Raw genomic sequence first — 24,247 nt, 5'->3', positions numbered from 1 at the left:
TAAGTTAGTTAATAATATAAAAGAGGATCCCTAAAGTTTTCTTAGATATACAAGAAATAAAAGAAAGGCGAGAGCAAATATTGAACCACTATAAAATGACACTGGAGCGGCAGTAAAGAGGAACAAAGAAATGGCAGACAAAATGAATTAATATTTTGCATTAGTCTTCACTGTGAAAGACACCAGCAATATGCCACAAATTCAAGAGTGTCAGGGGCAGAAATGAGAGTAGTTGCTATTACTAAGGAGAAGGTACTTGGGAATCTGTAAGGTCTGAAGAACATAAGACATAGAAGCAGGGTTAGGCCATTCATCCCATCGAGTTTGCTCCCCCATTCCATCACAGCTGATTTATTATCCCTCTCAACCCTATTCTAGTGCCTTCTTCCCATAACCTTTGATCCTAACTAATGAAGCTATCAACTTCCATTTTAAACATACTCATTGAGATGGCTTCCACAGCTGCCATTGGCAATGAATTCTACAAAGTAACCACCCTCTTGCTAAAGAAATTCTTCTTCATCTCTAGTCTAAAGGGACTGTCTTCTATTCTGAGCCTGTGCCTTCTAGTTCTCGACAATCACTATAGGGAACATCCTCTCCATATCCACTCTATCTAGGCTTTTCAATACGATAGCTTTTAGTGACATTCCCCCTCATTCTTCTAAACTCCAGCAAGTAGTGGCCCAGAGCCAAATTCTCTTCATATGTCAACCCTTTTGTTCACAGTATCATTCTTGTGAATCTTCTCTGAATCCTCTCCAATGCCAGTGTATTTTTTTCTTAAATAACTGACCCTAAATTACTCATAACACTCCATGTGATCTGACCATTGCCTTAAAAAGCCGTAGCATTACATTGTCACTCTTATATTCTAGTCCTCTCGAAATGATTGCTAACGCTGCATTTGCCTTCCTTACCACTGACTCAACCTGCAAGCTAATGTTTAGGGAATCCTGCACAAGGACTCCCAACTCTCTCAGAACTTTTATTTTTGCAAGTTTTTTGAAAGCCTGAAAAGAAAGTGTGCAGAAGAGCATCCTTTCATTCTGATCAATTCCGGGTGACAATACAAACTGAAACCAGTTACATTGGAGAAGGACCCACGATTTTCCAAATATCCGAGTAAAAAAGTTCTCAGTTTCTCAGTTCTTCCATTCCACCCAAGTTTGTAGCTCACTATGGCCACGGGATAAATTCTTGCCACAAAAGACGTCTGAGAGTTTTATTTAAAGCAGAAATCGCATGAATGAATCTCTCCAAATACATACCAGCAGACTGTAGAAGAATTCATGGGCAAAGAGTCCCATGACAGATATTAGTGTGTATACTAGATGATAAAGAAACTCCACATCCAGGACCATAGCCATGTACCCTTTTGTGAAAGTACCTCTGTTTCCCACAAAGCTCGTCAGGAATATTACTTTATTACCAACCTGTGAAGAACCATAAAAATCATTGATCAGCCATAGTCTATCAGGAGATATCAAATTACTAAATACTGCCCTAAGTGTTGAAATGCATTAGCTGTACAGTAACTGCTGCAAACAGACACACCTTGTATGATTAACAAACAATTACAATAATTAATAATCCTTTTTAATCTGTAGTCTCGTGAGACCATGGATTTGTACCTTGGAAGGTTTCCAGGGCGCAGGCCTGGGCAAGGTTGTATGGAAGACTGGTAGCTGCTCATGCTGCAAGTCTCCCCTCTCCACGCCACCGATGTTATCCAAGGGAAGGGCACTAGGGCTGATACAGCTTGGCACCAGTGTCGTCGCAGAGCAATGTGTGGTTAAGTGCCTTGCTCAAGGACACAACATGCTGCCTCAGCTGAGGCTCGAACTAGCGACCTTCAGATCACTAGCCTTAACCACTTGGCCACGGCCCAACACCATATGACACATAAATCTAAGCTAATCATTTTAGTTTATACACCAAGTTCACAAAACATTTATTCGTCTTTTTTTTAAAGAAGATCATAGGATTGTTTGTAGAATTATCTATTCTCAATAAAAGTTAATCATTAGGAGCAAACTATCCTGAAGACCATCTGGCTCCAGAAACAAGATAATATTTTATTTAGTTTTGATCCATTTGGACTCAACACAGTCAATGTATCACTCATGCACAAGACCAAAGAAACATTTAGCTCACCTGTCCTATGCTGATGCTAAAGTTCTATGATCGAGTTACTCCTCAACCCAGTGCTTCCACAAACTTGTAATTCCTTCATATATGCATCGTCTTTCCTTAAATGTATCAGCTACCCCATGCAAGTGAAAATTTAACCACTACAAAGAAATGCCTCCGAGATTATTGAATCGATCTATTCGCGGTTAGCTTATATTTATTACCAATTAATCTGCAGCTCATGCGCAAGTGGAAATAATTTGTCTCCAGTTACTTATAGAAATCCTTCATAATTTAAAAGACAACAGTCACGACTCTTCCCCATATTCAGTTTTAAGGTGCTTGGTAGTAGGTACAGAGGGGATGTTAGGGTTAAGTCTTTATATGCAGAGTGGTGAGTGCGTGGAATGGGCTGCCAGTGACGGTGGTGGTGGTGGTGGATACAATAGGGTCTTTTAAGAGACTCCTGGATAAGCACATGGAGCTTAGAAAATAGAGGGCTATGGGCAACCCTAGGTAATTTCTAAAGCAAGTACCTGTTCAGCACAGCTTTGTGGGCCAAAGGGCCTGTATTGTGTTGTAGGTTTTCTATGTTTCTATTATTTTATTTTATTTAGAGATGCAGCACTGTAACAGATCCTTCAACCCACACTGCCCAATTACACCCATATGACCAATTAACCTGCTAACTTGTACGTCTTTGGAATGTAGGAGGAATCCAGAATGCCCGGAGGAAATCTACATGGTCATGGGAAGGACAAGCAGACGCCTTACAGACAAGCAGCAGGAATTGAACCTAGGTCACTAGCACTCTAATAGCATTGTGCTAACCACTACACCATCACACAGCCTTCTTTATGTACACCCCAACACACTTCTAATTCACCATTTTCTTAAAAAAAGAAAAAATGTTAAGCGATAGCATAACAAATTTTCTAATAGATCCTGATGAATTTAAAGTGAGTCATTGGTCCATCTAGTGCATGCTGAAGTGGGAACCAAGATTCCACTATGTTAAAGTGAACATGTGGTCAGCACCCAATGAGCCAAATAATGAATCATCGGTACTTTCTCATTACGATAGGAGATAACCAGAGCTTTACTATAGTTGCATCACATTAATTTTTGGTGCACCATTATAAGCTGTTATGCACTTCTCCAATACTGAAAAAATCTTATTTCTATCATCAGACATTAGAATTCTTAAATTATTTCACTTGGCTGTTGCTGCAGTCAGTTTGTGGCAGGATATCGGGTAGTGTGGAGGATCAAAGGGTCCTTGAAGTGTATGTTGTCAAGTATTTAAATATGGCAGGGAAGGTGAACAATGCACGAAGGATGCTTCCCTTTTTAATCGAGGTACAGGGCAGATATACTCGGACTGTATGCAACACTAGTTGGGCCACATTTCGAAACTCCATGCAGTTTTGGTCACAGTACAGGAAGAATGTCATTGCATCAAAGAGAGTGAAGAGGAGATTTACAAAGGAGTTGCAAGGTCAAGAAAATGTGTAGCTCTATGGAAAGTTTGGATACACAAGTGTCATATTCATTTGATTAGAGGCAGCTGAATGGAGACTTAATTGAGCATTTGATGAGACTAGACAGACTGAATAAGAAACTTCAGGTCTAGTTCCCTTGGCATGGGTGTAGAACTGTTATGCTTCTTGTAGTTTAGCTTTCCTATGATTGCTTGTATTTTTTTATATAATCACCGATATACATGTAACTGTTCAGTGAATTTTCCAGTAATTATGGTACAGTTGCTTCTGTGTTTTTTCAGAAGCTTCTCAGTTTTCTGTAGTAGGTGTCACGTCACTTGAATCTGGCTATTTTATACTTTAATAGCTACCACTGGAATTTTTGTTATCTCTTCTCCGAGTACGAGACTACTTTTCCATTCAACCTTTTCTTTGTTCTTGCTGCTTCACTTTCTTGCTTATTTTCCGCTCTTGTAATGTATAATAAAACAATCGTAAGCAGTAAGTTCTATGCCTCATTCTTAATAACTTCTGAAGAACCTAGGAATCACAAAAGCATCAGGGCCCAACTGTAGCGAGGAGAGTAGAGATTTAATGAAAATTAATGAAAGGATAAGAGGGAAGATGAAGAAAACTTTTTCACCAGAGGGTGGTGGAAGTTTAGAAGTTGTGTAAAAAAGAGAGGTAAAGACAAGAGCAGGCATCATATTTAAAGAGTACTTGTATGTATATCTGAAAAACAAAAATCTAAAGGGTTATAATCCCAATGACAGGTGGGATTAGATTGGAAAGACTTTGTTTTGATTGGATTGGACATGATGGATAGAATAGCCTTCTGTTCACGAATTGTATTGGCATCATGCACCAATAATCAGTAGCACTCAGTAAGCTACCAACAGCCACCTTTATGGTGTATGCACTTAGGCTGCTTCTCAATTGCTCATCCCACACATGTACCAGTTCCTGCATTTAGAAATTCTTCGCACATTATAAATTAGGATCTATTTAAATTTCTCCAGATCTGTGCACCTGCAGCAGACTGCACTACTTAAGTCTTGCACCACATCAAAATAACCAATTGTGAAAGTGACAGAAAATACTGGAGATGCTCAGGTTAGGCACTGGATGGTAAAATTGACCTGATTTACATTGATTCCAACAATAGTTGTGGTATCTCCCCATGGTAGAGGGAGAAAGAAAGGGGATTGGGCTGATGGTAGTCCCACACCTTCAAGACGCAAATGTTCTCAAAAGCCAACAGCCCCAAGTGAATGATGCAAACCACCAAGATGGACCTGAAGGGTTGTGAAGAAGAGTACCAAATGTGAACTGAGAGAAGTAGAAAAGTGCACCTGGCTGCTTCATAGGTAATGACTTTCTGATTGGAGGTGACTTTTCAGGAAGTGATACCCTGATTGGTCTGATGAAAACCAAGCCCCAAGAATATTTCCTCAAAGTGGTAAACAAAATTTACCGACCAGAACACTAACCTTCAACCGAACATTCTCCCTGAGAGCACTGGAGGCAAAAGAGAACATGGGGGAGTGCATTTCTCATGTTAGTGGATGAAGTCCATTGTTACAATGGACCCATGGTCAATGGGGGTAATATTTTATCAGGGCAGAAGACCCTACCTTGAAATATTGATTTCATTTCTCTCGCTGCAGATACTACTTAGCCTTCTAAGTGACTGCTGGCATTTTGTTTTTTTTAAACTGTTAACATTTTATTTAATATTTGATAACCCTTAATAATTAGACAACCTATTGAAAGCAGAAGATTATTTAAAACTCCAGTCTGCTCTGCAGTTGATTTTTTTTAAAATCCAAGCACTGGCACAAGCTGTGGTAAATGAAATTCAAATGGCAGAGGGAATGCTTCTTTTTTTGTGACTAGTGCAAATGTCACTTCCTTTCATGTGCAGTAACAGTTAAGACTAAATGCTGGAAATGTGACAAATGGAGCTTAGTGTTGTGAGTGCGCACAACTCTTCCCCCCCCCACCACCACATCATCCCATCCTGCCCCTCATCCAGTCATCAGGAATCTTTGGAAAACAAATACTGCACTGGGAAAGCTGCATTCTGAGGCTTTCAGAAGATGCAATTTATTTTTTAAATCAATAAAACTGAAGGGCTGCTGCGTGTAAAATAATTGGCTAGCAACTTTCTAATCCAACTTTATGGCTGCCTGGTGTATATCAAGGACCCTTAGCATGCAGCCAGATATTTTTGCGGGGGAGGAGGCAGCTTTGAATTGGTGTCAGTTCTTGTAAAGCTGTTGGTTTCTTTTTGCTACTGTGGTTCTAAGGTTCTGATGTTGACCAGATTTAATTTAGTCAAATGAAAACACAATGTTGGAAAGGCTCAGCTGGCCTGGCTCTGCCAATTGTGAAGGGACTTATTCCAGAAGTCTTAAACGTCAGCCTGTCTCCAGTTGCTGTGCACTGCAGCATCATCTTCCCAACCTCCCTACAACTTCTCATTAGTCAATAGTCTGCCATCTTCTGATGCCAAATGGAAACTGGATTAGGGTTTCTTTATTGTTATTCAAACTCCCTTCACAACCCTCCTCCCCCCACACCCTTCAATAATTCTGAAACTAATCAGCAACAAAAAAATCTATAGCTTAAAAAACTTTGGGTTAATAACTGTATGCTTTGAGCAGTGGCTTGATTGGTCTTTATAAAGCCATGGAGCACAGAAACATGCCCTTTGATCCAAGAAGTCCAGGCAGCCAAAGATGCCCCTGTAAGCTACTCAAATCTGCTGCATTTCATCCACATCATCCTAAAATCTTTCCTATCCATGTACCTGTCTAAATAACTTTCACATGTTGATTATGTACTTGCCTTAAGCACTTCTTCTGGAAGTTCATTCCACATACCACCTGCTGGATGGAAAAAGTTGCCCCTTGGGTTCCTATTAAATCATACCCCTTCCACTTTGAATCAATGGCTTCTAATTCTAGATTCCCAACACTAGGAAAAACAACTAGGTGCATTTACCCTGCCTATGCCCTCGTGACTCTTGGAAACCCCAAATAGGATGGCATTTGACAAGGTTTGTGAGACAGTCTTAATATTTCATAAAGTACTCTGGAAGCATGTTCAATAGTTCAGCTTTATGGTCTCTATTTCAAACTCGAAAATGTTAGGATAGTTTTTAAATGAATTACAGGACCAGGAAGTAGTAAAAGGATGGGACCAGTGATACAGCAGGAAGGAATAAATGATCAAAGGGCTAATGGTACAAGTGATCAGTTCTTTATCAGTCCCAATGAAGGGTCTGTGTCCGAAATGTCAACTGTTTATCCCCCTCCATAGATACTGTCTGACCTGCTGAGTTCCTGCAGCATTTTGTATGTTGCTTCAGATTTCCAGCAACTGTTTCAATGGTATCAGTAGCTAATTTTGAAAGTTATGAAGCACCAATTTATTCAGTAGTTGGGAAAAACTGCAAAAAAAAAGGTCTAGTTCTGTTACTTGGTTTTTGTGCAGTTTAAAAAAAGGAAAAGATCTCTGTTACACAACACTGCTCTAACTTATTCATGAGCACATGGAGATTTTGAAGTTTAATATGGCTGAGCTCTGACCAGACACAAACTCATCCTTAAAAAAATAAATAGGTGCAAGTCTCCAGTGTTTAATCTGGCATTATCTTATACCCTTATGCGGTGGAAACCTTGGTGAACTAACGAGGAGCTATTTTATCCCTCAACTCCAGGGAATGCATTCACAATCTGTTCCTAATCATGTCATTTCATTTTTCCCCCAGCTGGTGCCAAAGCCTTTTTGGCTGCAGGTTTTTGAAACAGTTATGCTGTGGGGTTCTTAAGGTGCTTGGAAACCTAGTGGCCCTAAAGGATGTACCTTGAGATTAGCAGCTTGCATTCATTACTTCCAGAACATACCACAGTTTATAAATTATTTCACATAATTACTACTAATAAAGTCCCCATAATACAGAACACAAGTGTTCAGTGGAAAAAAAAATCTTGGAACGTCTGCCAGGTACAGAGGTGTTGGGCTGAACCGTTTCCTCTCTTCTGCGATCTTCAAGATTCTAGGACACACTTAATTCCCGAGCAAAAATGCCTTTAACATCTGGGGTGGAGCAAAGGAAATCAGTTAAAGTTTAGAGGGATTCATTCGAAACTAGCATTTTTAACTCTTTTTTTCTTCTATCCATCCCAATCAGGCCACATTCACAACCCCTCCAAACAAAATGTTGAAATTCCTTTGCTGTAAGAGATGAAAATAAAGTTAAAATGGATGGTTCTGAGCATCAGTTCAGCTTTCAAAATATTGTTTTTCTATCTTGTGCTCAGAGATGGCATCTAACGCCTGCACTGGAAATGCAGAAAAATTCCACTTCCCAAATGGGTTTTAGCTAGGTTTATGGGGGATGACAACCATGGGGATAGTTGGGATTAAGGTAGATACGTCCTGTACATAGACTGTGTGGAAGGCTAGGCAGTGGATAGGGCATAATTGCAGTCAATTAGATGAGTTGATAGGAGTCTATTTTAATGCAAGAAGTATCAAGAACACAAGTGATAAACTTAACAGCACGGAGCAGTTGATGGAACTATGACATTGTGACCAATAGAGAGAGACCTGGCTGTCACAAGGGCAGGAATGGTGGCTGGATGGTCTGGGATTTAGATGTTTCAAAAGGGGCAGGAAGGGAGGTAAAGAAGTGAGCGAGTGGTATTGCTAATCAGGAATAGTATCACAGCTGCTGAAAGGAAGGGCATTGTGGAACGATTGCCTACTGTCATGTGGGTAAAAGTCAGAAACCGGAAGGGAGCAATCACTCTACTGGGAGTATTCTATAGACCACATCCACTAGGCACCGAGATACCGAGGAATAGATCTGGAGATGGATTTTGGAAAAGTGCAGAAATAACAGCGTTGTTTGTCATGTGTGATTTCAACTTCCTAACATTGATGGCAACTCATTGGTGCAAAAGATTTAGATAGGGGTAGAATTAAGATAACCAGGAAGGATTCCTGGAGGAGAGGCCATACTGGATCTAATGCATTTCCCAGACAATCACTAGAACTCCTTGACCTTTAGTATAGCCTTGGATAAGGATAGGAGCAGATGCTCTGGAAAAGCATTTAATCGGGGGAGAGGGAATTATGATGCTATTAGGCAAGATCTTGGGAGTGTAAATTGGGAACACATGTACTCAAGGAAATGCACTACAGAAGTGTAGAAGCTGTTTAGGGAGCACTTCCATTGCGTTCTAGATAGGTTTGTCTTCACGAGTCAGGTGAAGGTTGGTAGGGTGAAGGAACCATGGTTGACACAAAATGTGGAACATTTTATCAACAGGAAAGAGTAAGTTTTAGAGAGCAACATTTTAAGAAAGGACTCAGGAAAGTCAGAAGTGAGAAGGCCTTGGTGAGTAAGGAGGAGGAAAATCCCAAGGCATTTTACACATACATGAGGGACAGGATGACTAGAGTGAGGGTAGGACTGATCAGGAATAAAAGAGGAAACACACACCTGGAGGCAGAAAAAGTAGGAGAGATCCTTAATGAATACTTTGCTTCAGTATTCACCAGTAAGGAGGACCTAGATGAATAAGAGGACAAGCTAATATGCTAGAACATGTCATGGAAGAGCATGTACTGGAACTTTAAAGAAACATGAGGATAGATAAATTCCTGGGGCTGGATAGGATATACCCCGGGTTACTATGGGAAGAGAGGGAAGACATTGCTGCACATTTTGGCAATGACCTTTGTGTCTTCATAAGCTATAGTATCACTACTAGAAAACTGGAGGGTAGCAAACATTATTCCCTTGCTCAAGAAAGGTAGGGATAATCCTAGAAATTATAGAGCAGCAAGTCTTGCTTTGTTATGGGCAAACTATTGGAGAGGATTCTTACAGACCGGATTTAAAAGAATTTGGAGAAGCATAGCCCGATTAGGGAGAGTCATCATGAGGGGAGCAGGTCTTACTTCACGAGTCTGTTTGAATTCTTTGAGGAAGTGGCACAACAATTGATGAAGTTCATATGGTGTACTGTATATGGATTTTAGTGAGGCATTTGACAAGGTTCCCCACAGTAGGCTCATTCAGAATATCCAAGGAAATTGGTCTGTGGATACATAGCTGGTTTATCTACACAGGCAGAAGGTATTAGTAGATGGAGTGTATTCTGCCTGGAAGTCAGTGACCAGTGGTGTTCCTCAAGGATCTGTTCTATGACCCGTGCTCTTTGTATTTTTTTTATATAAATGACTTGAATGAGGATATGGAAGAGTAGGTTAGTAATTTTGCAGATGACACAAAGGTTGGTGGTGTTCTCAATAGTGTAGAAGGTTGCTCTAGGTTAAATGGCACATTGATAGGATGCAGAGCTGGGCTGAGAAGTGGCAGATGGAGTTCAATCAGGAAAAATGAGAAGTGATACATTTGAACTTGAAGACAGAGTACAGGGTTAATGGCAAGATTCTTAGCAGTGTGGAAGAACAGAGGGATCTTGAGGTCCATGTCCAAAGGTCCCTCAAGGTTCTAGTGCAAGTTCATAGGGTGGTTAAGAAGACGCATAGTTGTGGGATTGAGTTGAAGAGTCGCGAGTTAATGATGCAGTTCTACAAAACTCTGGTTAGATCACACTTGGAGTATTGTGCTCAGTTCTGGTCACCTCATTATAGAAAGAATGTGGAAGCTTTAGAGAGGGTGCAGAGGAGATTTCCCAGTTAGCTGCTTTCTCTATTTTTCCACCTTTGAGTATCATCATCTTAGATTTTTCTCCTCAATGTAATACTTACACATAAGCCACAAAACACTCTGGCTGATAACCTTGACAGTGCTTCAAAAAAACACAAAACATTCATTTAAAAAAAAAAGTCAGAATTCTTTCCATGATGCAGCCATGACATAATATAAATTTTCTTTATTATGTCTTAAAGAAAAAAAACAATTTTCTCCTTCTCATGAGATTATGATGAATCCCACTTTCATTTATGATATCTCAAGCAGCTGAGTTTATAAAATTAAGATCCCTAGAACGAACACAATTTAAATTGCAAATTCTTCCAACAGTTCACTGTCCAAGGAGGAGTTTACATCTCTCAGCTAGCTACTGTTCTGCAGGTCAGGTGTGAGCCCAGATCTGCGTAGCTGGAATCATGTAGCCGAGACATAGATGCTAATCATTTCCTGGCTCAAAGAACAGTGCTTAGCGCATGGATAGTTTTACATACGTGATTTACTTAGCACGCTCTGCCAATTTACATTGTATTCACCTGGCAACTTGTCTTTGGCCTTACAAGTCTGGACTGCTCTGACCCTACAGTCCAACTTATGTTTTCAAATGCCTGGGAGAGGGAGACAGAGAGGAAACTAAATGATGCTTTTCCCAAAAAGTGTGAAGAATGCAGCCAAGGATGAATTACAGTGAATTTTTCTTCTGATGTGTGGCTGTGTTTGATAGTCTTTATGTGAGGCAAGGACTGTGAAGCATCGCTACCTGAATAAGTTTCTTACCTTGGTGGAAAGAATGCAAGAGGTAATAACGCCAGGAAACTCTACCTTATTCTGTTAGAATGCTTCTCAATGCATCTAATCAGTGCTGTAGTCACCTACTTGCTATGGAGCAGGACCTTGACGTTCACCTCCATAGATCTCTCAAAGTTGTTGTGCAAGTTGATAGGATTGTTATGAAGTTACGTGGTGTGTTGAACTTCAATAGTTGGAGGATTGAATTCAAGAGCCGCGAGGTAATGTTGCAGCTCTATAAAAGCTTGGTTAGACCGCACTTGGAATATTGTGTGCAGTTTTGGCCACCTCATTATAGGAAGGATGCGGAAACTTTAGAAAGGGTGCAGAGGAGATTCACCAGGATGCTGCCAGGATCAGGGAGCACATTTTATGAGGATAGGTTGAGCGAGCAAAGGCTTTTCTCTCTGGGGCAAAGGAGGATGAGAGGTGAATTGATGGTGTACAAGATGATAAGAGGCATAGATTGAGTGCATAGCCAAAGACATTACGAGGGGCGATTACGATATTACGAGGGGGCATAATTTAATTATTATGCAACATGTACCTTGATACATGTGACAGTAATGAACAAATTATCCAGACATTTTCTCAGTAAAGGTGACTGGAGGAAAGTATAGTGGGGGAATGTCAGAGGCAAGATGATTTTTTAAAAATGTAGAATGGTGGGTGCATGGAATACCCTGCCAGAGGCAAATACATAAGGGACATTTAAGGGACTCTTAGATAGGCACATTGATGATAGAAAAATGGAAGGCTATGTAGGAGGGAAGTGTTATCTGATGTTAGAGTAAGTTTAAAGTCAGCACAACATTGTGGACCAAAGGGCTTATGCCGTGTTGTAATGTCCTATGTCCAGCTGGGAAGCACAGTGGTGTGGGTAATACAGCTACTCCATGGTGTCAGTGATCTAGATTCAATCCTGATCTCAGGCGCTGTCAAGTGGAGTTTTCAAGAATTCACAGAGGAAACTCCCATCCTCATTTGTTCAAGCTCAGTTGGACATCCCTGTACTTCCAACTTCAACGTACCTGGATATTAATTTTAATGTATAACAACTAAAACAACACTTCAACATGCTGAGAAGTCACTGCATCATTAAATTATTAACAGTTCTTTGAATCCAAGTCCACTCAGACTCAAGAATATATCTTACCAGCAAGCCTTTGTGAACAGACACTTTAGTAATTATGACATGCACTGGACAGAACAAAGCATGGTCATTGACGAATTTGACAATGTGATTACTCAGGCGTTTGGCCACGCAATCATGTTTGAACTGAATGTATAGCAATGGGTTCAGCGCACAGGCCTGGGGGCCACCTATGTTGAGTATACTGGGGAAGAAGGAGCAGTTCAAAGTACATTTATTATCAATGTGTGTATACTATAGATAACCTTGAGATTCACCTCCTTACAGCAAACCACAAAGCAAAGAAACCAATTAGAGGAAGAAAGACCATCAAACAACTAGTGTGCAGAAAGATAAATAAGTCTCGCAAACAATAAGGGTAAGCAAATAGCATTCAGAAATGAAGTTAATGAAAGTAAGTCCACAGCCACGAACCTAGTCACAGCTGAACCAGGAGCCCATTAGTTTTGGGCCACAGTCTTAGTTCAGCACAGAGACAAGTAAATCTCACAAGCAGCAAGCTGAAGATCCGTCCATCCCTCTCGACTGTCTGAGGTCTGTTCATTAGGAAGTCCAACACCCAGTTGCACAGTGCTGTATTTAGACCGAGGAGCAGGAGTACCCTGTTGACCTCAAAATCCACCCTTCATGGCCTTACATCATATTATCTGCCACCTTACACTGAACCAAGATGGCGCCGGAACGATGACTCTTTGCACGTAATTCCAAAGGGAATGGTCAAATATTCCCATTTAGGAATACTACAGCTGAAATGCAATCACAACCATGGGTACTTTAGTAAGCAACATCATTGTAAGATGTTTTAAAAAAATCTATCGATATTCAAAATTGGTAGATTCCAAAATACAGACTTGTGTCATGAGTGCAGATTCCCTTTAAGAATAAGGAAACGAAGAATGCATGCTGGGCTGCAAGTAGGCCAAATGTACAGATTCTGAAAAATAAAGCTGAACCTTCAGAGCAAGGTTGCAGTACTTGACCACTGTTACACTGCTATCAAGAATGCTTAATGTGCCATCCCACACCCACACTTTGGAAAGTCCAGTCTCCTGGATGTACTTCTATTTCTGGCATATAGGCAGTGACTGAAGACTGTAGCACCAGTGAAGACCACAAAAGTTATGGACAAGGGAGGTGAAGGAGCACTTGTAGGACTGCTTTGAATCAGTGGAATGGACAATATTTAGGAATTCATCTTCAAATCTGAATGGGAACTCCACTGTTGTCACCAACTTCACCAAGACCTGTGTGGATGAGTGTGTGCTTTTGAGAACACAGCAGACTTACCCAAACCAAAAGCCATAGATGAACCATGAGATTTGGTTCTGTAGTCTGTTGATCTGTGGCATTCAAGGTTGGTGATCCAGAACTACACAAGCTGTTCAGGTACAACCTATGGAAGGCTATTTTAAGAGCAAGATAGCAATTCCAACTAACGTTAGAGGCAGAGTCTGATGCACATCAGCTCTGGCAGAGTTTGCACACCACTACCTCCTCAAAGTGAAACCTAACATCAGGAACATCTGTGACGTTTCTCTCCCAGATGAGCTCAACACCTCCCATGCACGCTTTGAAAGGGAGAATACTACACCTGTAGAAATACCTGCAGCATCTGGTGACCCTGTGATCTCTATCTCAGAGGCCGATGTCAGAACATCTTTCAAGAGGACATCTTGAAAGAAGTCAGGCCCTGATGGTGTACCTGGTAAAGCACTGAAAACTTGTGCCAATGAACTGTCGTGAGTATTCGAGGACATCTTCAACCTCTCAATGCTGCAGTCAGAAATTCCCACCTGCCTCAAAAGGATGATAATCACACCAGTGCCCAAGAAGAGCGGGGTGGGCTGCCTCAATGACTATTGCCCGGTTACACTCATATCTACTGCAATAAAGTGCTTTGAGAAGTTGGTCATGGCCCATTTTAACTCCTGCCCAAGCACCTGGACCCACAGCAATTTGCCTATCAGCACAATAGGTCGACAGTGGATGAAATCTCACCAGCTCTCCACTTAGCCTTGAACCTCCTGGGCAATAGCAATAAGTACATCAGGCTGCTGTTTATCGATTTCAACAGAATCAGAGTCCAAGACAATCATCCCCTCAGTACTAATCAAAAAGCTTCAAAACCTGGGCCTCAGTATGTCCGTCTGCAATTGGATCCTTGACTTACTCATCAGGAGACCAAATCAGTGTGGATATGAAATAACATCTCCTCCTTACTGGCAGTCGATACTAGTGCATCTCAAGGATGCATGCTACTCTCTCTACATCTATGACTCTGGGGCAATGTACAGCTCAAATGGGATCTATAAATTTGCCAATGACACAACTACTGTTGGTAGAGCTTCAGATTGCGATGAAGAAGCGTGTAGGAGTGAGATAAATCAGCTGAGGTGTTGCAACAACAACAACCTTGCACTCAACGTCAGTAAGACCAAGGAATTGATTGTGGACTTCAGAAAGGAAAGTCCAGGGAACACACACAATCCTCATCAAGCAATCAGCAGTGGAAAGGCTGAACAGATTCATGTTCTTGGTGTTAATACCTCTGAAGACCGATCCTGAGCCTGACATATTGATACAATTATAAAGAAAGCAGAACAGTCGCTATATTTCATTGGAAGTTTGAGGAGATTTGATATATTACCAAAGACTCCAGCAAAGACCACAGATGTACTGTGGAGAGCATTCTAACTGGCTGCGTCACCATCTGATATGGAGGGGCCATTGTACAGGATCAGGAAAAAAACTGCAGGAAGTTGCAAACTCAGCCAGCTCAATCATGGGCAATATCCTCCGCAGCATCGACAACCTCTTCAAAAGGTGATGCCTCAAAAAGGCGGCATCCATCATTAAGCACGCCCATTACCCAGGAAATACCCTCTTCTCATTACTATCACCGAGGAGGTGGTACAGGAACCTGAAGACACACACTCAACATTTTAGGAACAGCTTCTTCCCCTCCAACATCAGTTTTTTGAAAGAACAATGAACACACGTACACCACCTACACACACACACACACACATATACGCATATATACACACACCTACATACAGACATATATACATACACATACATACATTTGCATACATGTACACATTTCTTATTGTAACTTATAAATGTTTTTACAATGTACTACTGCAAAACAATTTCATGACTTATGCCAGTGATATTGAACCTGATTCTGATTCACTATAAACTATATTTTTGAGATAGTACAAGGGAAAGCAATAACAATGTACTGACGTGATGAAATGATCATGCAAAACAATGTTTTTCATTGTTCCTCAATAGATGTGACAATAATGAACAAATTATGTTGCCATTTCCTAAATTGCACAGGTTAGACTTTGCAACAGGAGTCCAGGAGGAAGGTGCACAGTTTGGAGCCAGAAAGGGAAGCCCCAGAGTTCCAGGAACTCTCTCCTCTGGCCAGTGCTGGTCCTTTTGGGCAGTGTGGCAGTAACTCCAGGGGCTCGGGTCCAGCCCTGACCTTGAGTGCTGTCAGTGTGGAGCCTGCATACACTTCTCAGAGACAGATGTATTTCTACCAGATGTTCCAGTTTTCTCCCATGTTCTGGAGTTTAAGGTTAATTTGCCAGCTGTAAATTACACCATAATACAGGTTAGTGGGAAAAAACAATGAATAGAAATTGGTGGGCGCAGATAATAAGGTGGAGCAATAAGACTGATGGGATTGCTATTCTGGGTGCCAATGCAGCCCTACTGGGCCAATTGACTTATTCTGTGCTGTAACAAGTAGGAAGGAAACAGCTTCTTATGTATGGAAGTGTTATAGCAATTTAAAATACAGGCAAGAAACATGGCATTTAAAGATCATGAAGAAAACCAGCTGCTCATTGAGGGAGGAGAAACTCATCCTGCTGACGAGAAAGCCAAGTTAATAACTGGAATGTTTATAGCACCATGTACACAATCAATGGCAGCCCACACTGCTGGGAAGGGAAAGCTCCACTGGCCAAATTGCCAGCAGTTTCTCATTGAAATAGAAGGAGGTATACGGTGCCTATAAAAAGTATTCACCCTCCTTGGAAGTTTTCATGTTTTATTGTTTTACAACATTGAATTACAGTGGATTTAATTTGGCTTTTTTGACACTGATCACCAGAAAAGACTCTTGTGTCAAAGTGAAAACAAATTTCTACAAATTTATCTAAATTTATTACAATTATTAAACACAAAATTATTGATTGCATACTTATTCACCCCCCTTCAAGTCAGTATTTAGTATACGCATCTTTGGCAGCAATTGCAGTCTCGAGTCTGTATGGATATGTCTCTATCAGCTTTCCACATCTGGGCACTGCAAGTTTTTCCCATTCTTCTTTACAGAACTGCTCAAATTCTGTCAGATTGCATGGAGATCAAGTCCAGCCACAAATTCTCAATTGGATTGAGGTCTGGACTCTGATTTGGCCACTCCAGGACATTGTTCTTTTTAAGCCATTCCTGTGTAGCTTTGGCTTTATGCTTGGGGTCATTGTCTTGCTGGAAAACAAATCTTCTCCCAAGTCGCAGGTCTCTTGCAGACCGCAACAGGTTTTCCTCCCGGATTCCCCTGTATTTTGCAGCATTCATTTTACCCTCTACCTTCATAAGCCTTCCAGGGCCTCCTGCAGTGAAGCATCCCCACAGCATGATTGACCCACCACTATGCTTCATGGTAGGAATGGTGTGGTGTGTTTTTGATGATGTGCGGTGTTTGGATTATGACAAAAACAGCATTTAATCTGATGGCCAGAAAAAAGCTCAATTTTGGTTTCATCAAACCATAGAACCTTCTTCCAGCTGACTTCAGAGTCTCCCACATGCCTTCCGGTAAACACTAGCCAAGAGTTCATGTGAGTTTTTCTCCCCCCAACAGTGGCTTTCTCTTTGCCACTCTCCTATCAAGCTGCGATTGGTGAAGCACCTGGCCAAGAGTTGTTGTATGAGCAGTTTCTCCCATCTCAGCCACTGAAGCTTGCAAGTCCTCCAGAGTTGTCTGAGGTCTCTTGGTGGCCTCCCTCACTGGTTCCCTTCTTGCACGGTCTCTCAGTTTTTGGGGTTGTCCTGCTCTAGGCAGATTTACAGATGTGCCATATTCTTTCCCTTTCTTGATGATTGACTTAACTGTACTCCAAGGGATATTGAATGACTTGGAAATTTTCTTGTATCATTTCCTGACTTGTGCTTTTCAATAACCTTTTTGCAGAGTTGCTTGGAGTGTTCTTTTGTCTTCACAGTGTAGCTTTGCCAGGATACTGACTCACCAACAGCGGACCTTCCAGATGCAGGTATATTTTTACTACAATCAATTGAAACACCTTGACTGTACACAGTTCTCTAAAAACAGATCTCCATTTAACTAATTATGTGAGTTCTAAACCCAAATGGCTGCACCAGTGATGGTGTGTCATATTAAAAGGGGTGAATACTTACTAAAGGCACAAAATACAATTATCTTGTGTTTTTATTTATAATTATTTTAGATCACTTTGTTGAGATCTGTTTTCATTTTGGCACGAGTCTTTTTCTGTTGATTAATGTTAAAAAAAACACAAATTGAATCCACTGTGATTCAGTTTTGTAAAAGAACAAAACATGAAAACTTCCAAAGGGGTGGGGGGTGAATTCTTTTTATAGGCACTGTAGGCAACCCTCTATGAATTCTGTCCCTGGGTGATCTCTGACGCTGGAGTATGTAGCGAAAGGTGGAAGGTGGCAGTGGTCTGAAGCAACTGCTGGGAGAGATCTATGGCCATTGAACACAAGTAGGAGGTTACACATGGCAGTTCCAACATAGGCCAATCAGGGTGGAACTGAGCACTGTGCAAATATTTCAAAGTGCACAGGTGACAGTGGATAAAAACTGGGCACGCTGCAAGAAACCAATTTTATAATGGGTTGGAATTCAAACGTAAATGGTCAATGCTACGGCCAAAGAAACAAATCCAAGTGAAAGTACCCCAACAGGTATTCACACACAAATGAACAGTGATAAGTTCTAAAAAAATATGCTAAATTATTTTGTGTGCAACTTATGTCTATGAAAAAAAGCATTTCATGCTCCAATTTCAAGATTTGCAGTTTGTAGAGAAATACAAAGGTTCACAATTTTCCTTTGCTTGGCCTTTTAAGGAACACCATGTCAGCAAATTCCCAGAGTATTGGAAATCTTTCGTATAAACGGTGCAAAGTTGTGAACCGCTGTCAATCGGGTGAAAAGTGAAAGCTCTTTCTTTGCTGTTGACAGTAAAATGTTGCTTTAGTCCATTAGCTCACATCTTTGGAACTTCTCCTCTACAGATCATTCTTTGGTGCAGCAAGTGGACCAGTGACTGAATCCAGTTTTCACCCAGTGCTTGAGTTTAACACAAACTAAAAGATATTTGAGGAAAAAAGCTAAGACCGTCTCCAGATCTCTTCCTAATTTGCCATACTGGAGGTCGGACATAAATTATCTTCAATTAAACAATTGTACCTCAATATTCCAGAAAATGCATCATCAAGACAGCAGAAATACTCTCCTACTTCACAACAGATTAATGCAGACACCAAATATTAATCGAAGCATAATAAAATCTATAGTTGCAAAACAATTTAAATCATCAGAGAAAAAATTAATTAAAATTGTACAACTCCAACAATATTATTACTTCTTTTCCTGAAAAGCTTAACTGTTTCAGGAATGTGGTTTCAAGGTCTGAGAGACAATCTATTCCTTTACCCAATCATCAGAGGGAAGTGTTCTCTTGAATACCTAATAGGTATTCACACACAAATGATAAGTGATAAGGTTTTAAAAACTGTCAGCTTCTGAGTTTTCACATCAAGAACAAATTTATATTAAAAACAGAAAACGTGGGAAATGCAGACACAAGGAAATCTGCAGATGCTGGAATTTCAAGCAATACACACAAAAAGTGCTGGTGAACGCAGCAGGCCAGGCAGCATCTATAGGAAGAGGTACAGTCGATGTTTCGGGCTGGGACCCTTCGTCAGGACCAACTGAAATAAGAGATAGTAAGAGTAAGAGATTTGAAAGTAGGAGGGGGAGATCTGACATGATAGGAGAAGACAGGAGGGGAGGGGTGGATCGAAGAGCTGGAAAGTTGATTGGCAAAAGGGATACCAGGCTGGAGAAGGGAGAGGATCATGGGATGGGAAGCCTGGGGAGAAAGGGGGCAGCCCAGAGGGTTGAAAGCAGGCAAGGAGTTATAGTGAGAGGGATAGAGGGAGGAAAAAGAGAGAGAGAAAAAAAGGGGGAAAATTAAATAAAAATATATTAAAAATATATATAACTAAATAAGGGATGGGGTGTGAAGGGGAGGTGGGGCATTAACGGAAGTTAGGGAAGTCAATGTTCAGGCCATCAGGTTGGAGGCTATCCAGACGGAATATAAGGTGTTGTTCCTCCAACCTGAGTGTGGCTTCATCTTGACAGTAGAGGAGGCAATGGATAGACATATCAGAATGGGAATGGGTCGTGGAATTAAAATATGTGGCCACTGGGAGATCCTGCTTTCTCTGGCAGGCAGAGCGTAGGTGTTCAGCGAAACTGTCTCCCAGCCTGCGTCGGGTCTCGCCAATATATAGAAGGCCGCACCAGAAGCACCGGACACAGTATATCACCCCAGCCGACTCACAGGTGAAGTGTCGCCTCACCTGGAAGGACTGACTGGGGCCCTGAATGGTGGTGAGGGAGGAAGTGTAAGGGCATGTGTAGCACTTGTTCCGCTTACAAGGATAAGTGCTGGGAGGGAGAACGGTAGGAAGGGATGGGGGGAGGGGGAATGAATGCACAAGGGAGTTGCGTAGGGAGCGATCCCTGCGGAAAGCGGGGGGGGCGGGGAGGGAAAGATGTGCTTAGTGGTGGGATCACGTTGGAGGTGGCGGAAGTTATGGAGAATTATATGTTGGACCCGGAGGCTGGTGGATGGTAGGTGAGGACAAGGGGAACCCTATTCCTAGTGGGGTGGCAGGAGGATGGGGTGAGAGCAGATGTGCGTGAAATGGGAGAGATGCATTTGAGAGCAGAGTTGATGATGGTGGAAGGGAAGTCTCTTTTTTTAAAAAAGAAAGACATCTCCTTCATCCTGGAATGAAAAACCTCACCCTGAGAGCAGATGCGGCGGAGACGGAGGAATTGCGAGAAGGGGATGGCATTTTTGCAAGAGACAGGGTGGGAAGAGGAATAGTCCAGGTAGCTGTGAGAGTCTGTAGGCTTATAGTAGACATCAGTAGACATCCTTGGAGTTTAGAAGAATGAGGGGAGACCTCATAGAAACATTTCGAATGTTAAAAGGCATGGACAGAATGGATGTTGCAAAGTTGTTTCCCATGATGGGGGAGTCTAGTATGAGAGGGCATGACTTAAGGATTGAAGGGTGCCCTTTCAGAACAGAAATGCGAAGAAATTTTTTTAGTCAGAGGGTGGTGAATCTATGGAATTGGAGTGGAGGCCAAGTCATTGGGTGTATTTAAGGCAGAGATTGATAGGTATCTGAGTAGCCAGGGCATCAAAGGTTATGGTGAGAAGGCAGGGGAGTGGGACTAAATAGGAGAAAATGGATCAGCTCATGATAAAAATGGCAGAGCAGACTCGATGGGCCGAATGGCCTACTTCTGCTCCTTTGTCTTCTGGTCTTATAAGTTGTCTTCAGAGATGGAGACAGAAAGATCAAGAAAGGGGAGGGAGGTGTCAGAAATGGACCAGATAAACTTGAGGGCAAGGTGAAAGTTGGAGGCAAATTTAATGAAGTTAACGAGCTCAGCATGCATGCAGGAAGCAGCGCCAATGCAATCGTCAATGTAGTGAAGGGGAAGAGGGGGACAGGTACCAGAATAGGCACGGAACATAGATTGTTCCACAAAGCCAACAAAAAGGCAGGTATAGCTGGGACCCATATGGGTGCCCATGGCTACACCTTCAGCTTGGAGGATGTGGGAGGAGCCAAAGGAGAAATTGTTAAGAGTAAGGACTAATTCTGCTAGATGAAGGAGAGTGGTGGTAGAGGGGAACTGGTTAGGTCTGGAATCCAAAAAGAAGTGGAGAGCTTTGAGACCTTCCTGGTGGGGGATGGAGGTATACAGGGCTGGACATCCATGGTGAAAATAAAGCAGTGGGGGCCAGGGAACTTACGAGGTATGCAGAAATGAGTTTGGTGGGGCAGGGGCAAGCTGAGACAATGGGTCTACCTGGACAGGCAGGTTGTGGGAAATAACAGATTAGGGAACACCTAAGCGAAGAGAAATGGAATTAATGTTTCAAGTGGAAGATACTTAGTCAGAAACAATAACTTTGAACTGAAGGTTTAACTATTTCTCTTTCCGCAGATGCAGAGTGATCAATTGAGCTTTTCCACCATTTTATATTAGATTTCCAGCATGTGCAGTTTTTTCCCCATTTTCATTTTAATTATAAAACACTCCTAATGTACTAAAATTCTTCAGGTTCCTTCATGGAAGTGTGACTGAATTTAAAAAAAACTTATTCAAGGCACAAGATCAGGGCAGGCATACAAATACTTCGCCAGACATACTGTGTGCTTTCAGGAAAGTGTTAAAAAAAGAAGGGTGCATTTATCTATAAAATGCTGGTATAAGTGCAGTTTTATTCTATGCACATAAAATACTCACATTAAATGCTCCCAGCAAATACAGGGTTGGTTCCAAGCCAATTGAGAATATAAGGCGCAAAATCGTGGAGGCTATCAAAGCTCTGATACCATGGGGTTTTGGAAGGGCGATCACAATGGCAAGAGATATACACACCGCTGTCCATAGCAAGCCTGATAAATGTGCCTCCAAAGTACCTGCATACAAAAGAAGTCAGTCAGTTTTAGATACAAACCTACCATTTGCACATGTACGTATCACAAGAGGTTAACTGAAAGTCACTAAACTCAACTGTGCAACTGTGGACAGGAATTTCCTATTACATGGTGTTTTGCTGAGAAAAGTGCATTTCAAGTATTCACATAGAAAAATCCCAGCCACATTTGTTGAAGTTCAGCTGGACATTTTTATACCTCCAACATCACTATTACTGGATATTAATTTCCATGTAGATCAACTAAGACAATATTTCAACACGTTTACAAGTTACCGGATCATGAAATTGTTAATAGACATTTAAATCGTTCCACTTAAACTCAGGAAGTAAGAAATCAGAACCATCGGAAAGATTTTACCACTGTTTACTCAAGTCGTAAAATGGAAGGTCTAACAGTGGACTTAATAACCACTCAGATTATTCAGTCATGCAGAAATAGGGGAGTAGGATATTCAAATAATCCTCTTTCCCTCCAGCTTTCTCGCTTGCTACAAGGCAGAGGAAAACAAAATATATTTACTGGGCAGGGCAGTGCAAAACTTTATTAGGTGTGGGGAATGGAACATGGGGCCCGGCATATAATGTTTACTAAACCTTCAAGAAAGAAAAAGCCTTTTGGCAGACTGGATATGCATTTTTTCTGCAACCACAAGAATGTTACACTTTGTAATGTATTATATTGCAGTATGCTTTTGAACACTACAAGCTCTGATATTTATTAAGTAAACACTGGTTGCATTTACTTAGTATTCAAACATTGGATCAAGGATTAAGGAGAGGCTATTGATTATACAGTAGCTTAGACTTTTCTCTCTAACATAATAGCCAATGGAAATATAGAAGGGTGGGACTTCTCTAAGCTTAATCAGGATATCTTGATTTCTTACTTCGCTCTCCACTGGGACACTTATAGCACTATATGAATGTTTTTCCCCATTTTCTGCCCTACAGCAGATATTCTTGGTGGACTGTATAACAAATTGCAAATATTGGAAACAAAATTACATAATAACACACTGCATTAACGTCAAACTTAATATGCACATCCATACACTTGGAGCTTCTGGCAGACAGGAAAGAAGTAACAGCCTTTAAATTAAAGAAAAATAATGGACCCCTTTGCTATATTCCATCTCTATGTAGACAACACACCAAAAATAATGGAATTAAAACAAGCAGGTGGCTCTATATGCTGTATTATAGAAAAGTATAGCACATAGATGAAAACTTCATATCTGAGTTGATGCCAGACTGGAGACAAATATAGACAGAAGAGAGACAACAGATGCTGGAAATTTGTAGCAACACACAAGAAGTGCTGGAGGAACTCAGCAGGTCAGGCAGTACCTATGGAGAGAAATTAACGATTGATGTTTTAGACCAAGACCCTTTAGACCAGGACATCAGGCCAAGCTAATAAATGCCAATGAACAGAGGGTCAATAGATGAACAGGAACTAGTGTCAGAAATGTCGAGCCATGGCTGAAGCATTAACAAAGCTGCATTGGTCCTCTGTGGTTGCTCAAAGCAACCTGAATGCACAAATTTAAAAGATGAACAAGTTCTCCTAAATGCCCCAGTTGGTTAATATAATTTCCTATATATTGTCTTTCTAACATGGCACAGTGTGGAAGCTTGGTGTGCACAAATTGCTCGTGCCAGTCCCCATGAAGTATTTGCTTAGAACTGAAGGAGATTTGGAACAGCCACAAGTTATGAACAGCACTGTATGAATGCAAGATATGTTTTGACTCCTCCATATCATCACCTCCTCCCACTCCACTGTCTTCAACAGGCTACCTTCAGAACGCACTGTAGCTGATGAGAAATTTCTCTCTCCCAATAGAATATTATGAATACCAATTGCACTAAGTTTCAGTCTTCACCACAAACTCCTGACTGAGTTTCTGACCCCATTTCCTCTCCAGTGCTAAAACTATTTACTTTTATCCCATAATAATAACTCTGCCATATGATTGCTGCTCTCACAACCTACACCCCACCCATTCAAAGTGCTGCTGCTCATATTTAATTTCACAACAACTCCAGTTAATCTACTAGCTTTTTTGATCAACTCACATTGGTGCCTGGTGTGGCTATATCTCACATTTTAAACA

The 24,247-nt window shown here is 41.2% G+C and overlaps 1 protein-coding gene across 9 annotated transcripts in view; it reads right to left on the bottom strand.

Annotated features, from left to right (window-relative positions):
* LOC134356755 (inositol 1,4,5-trisphosphate receptor type 1) overlaps positions 1-24,247 on the bottom strand; it is a 552,079-nt gene that overhangs the window by 118,460 nt on the left and 409,372 nt on the right. For all 9 annotated transcript variants that reach the window (XM_063067855.1, XM_063067853.1, XM_063067854.1 and 6 more), the window contains 2 exons: positions 21,935-22,110; positions 1,272-1,436 (listed from right to left, as the gene is read on the bottom strand). In XM_063067855.1, the coding sequence (XP_062923925.1) occupies positions 1,272-1,436; positions 21,935-22,110 (341 nt within the window). The remainder of the gene's footprint in view (positions 1-1,271; positions 1,437-21,934; positions 22,111-24,247) is intronic.

This window comes from Mobula hypostoma, chromosome 15, assembly GCF_963921235.1.
Source record: "Mobula hypostoma chromosome 15, sMobHyp1.1, whole genome shotgun sequence".
Lineage (NCBI taxonomy): Eukaryota > Metazoa > Chordata > Chondrichthyes > Myliobatiformes > Myliobatidae > Mobula > Mobula hypostoma.
The sequence above is the reverse complement of the archived record's forward strand: the minus strand, read 5'-3'. Positions and strand labels throughout refer to the sequence as shown.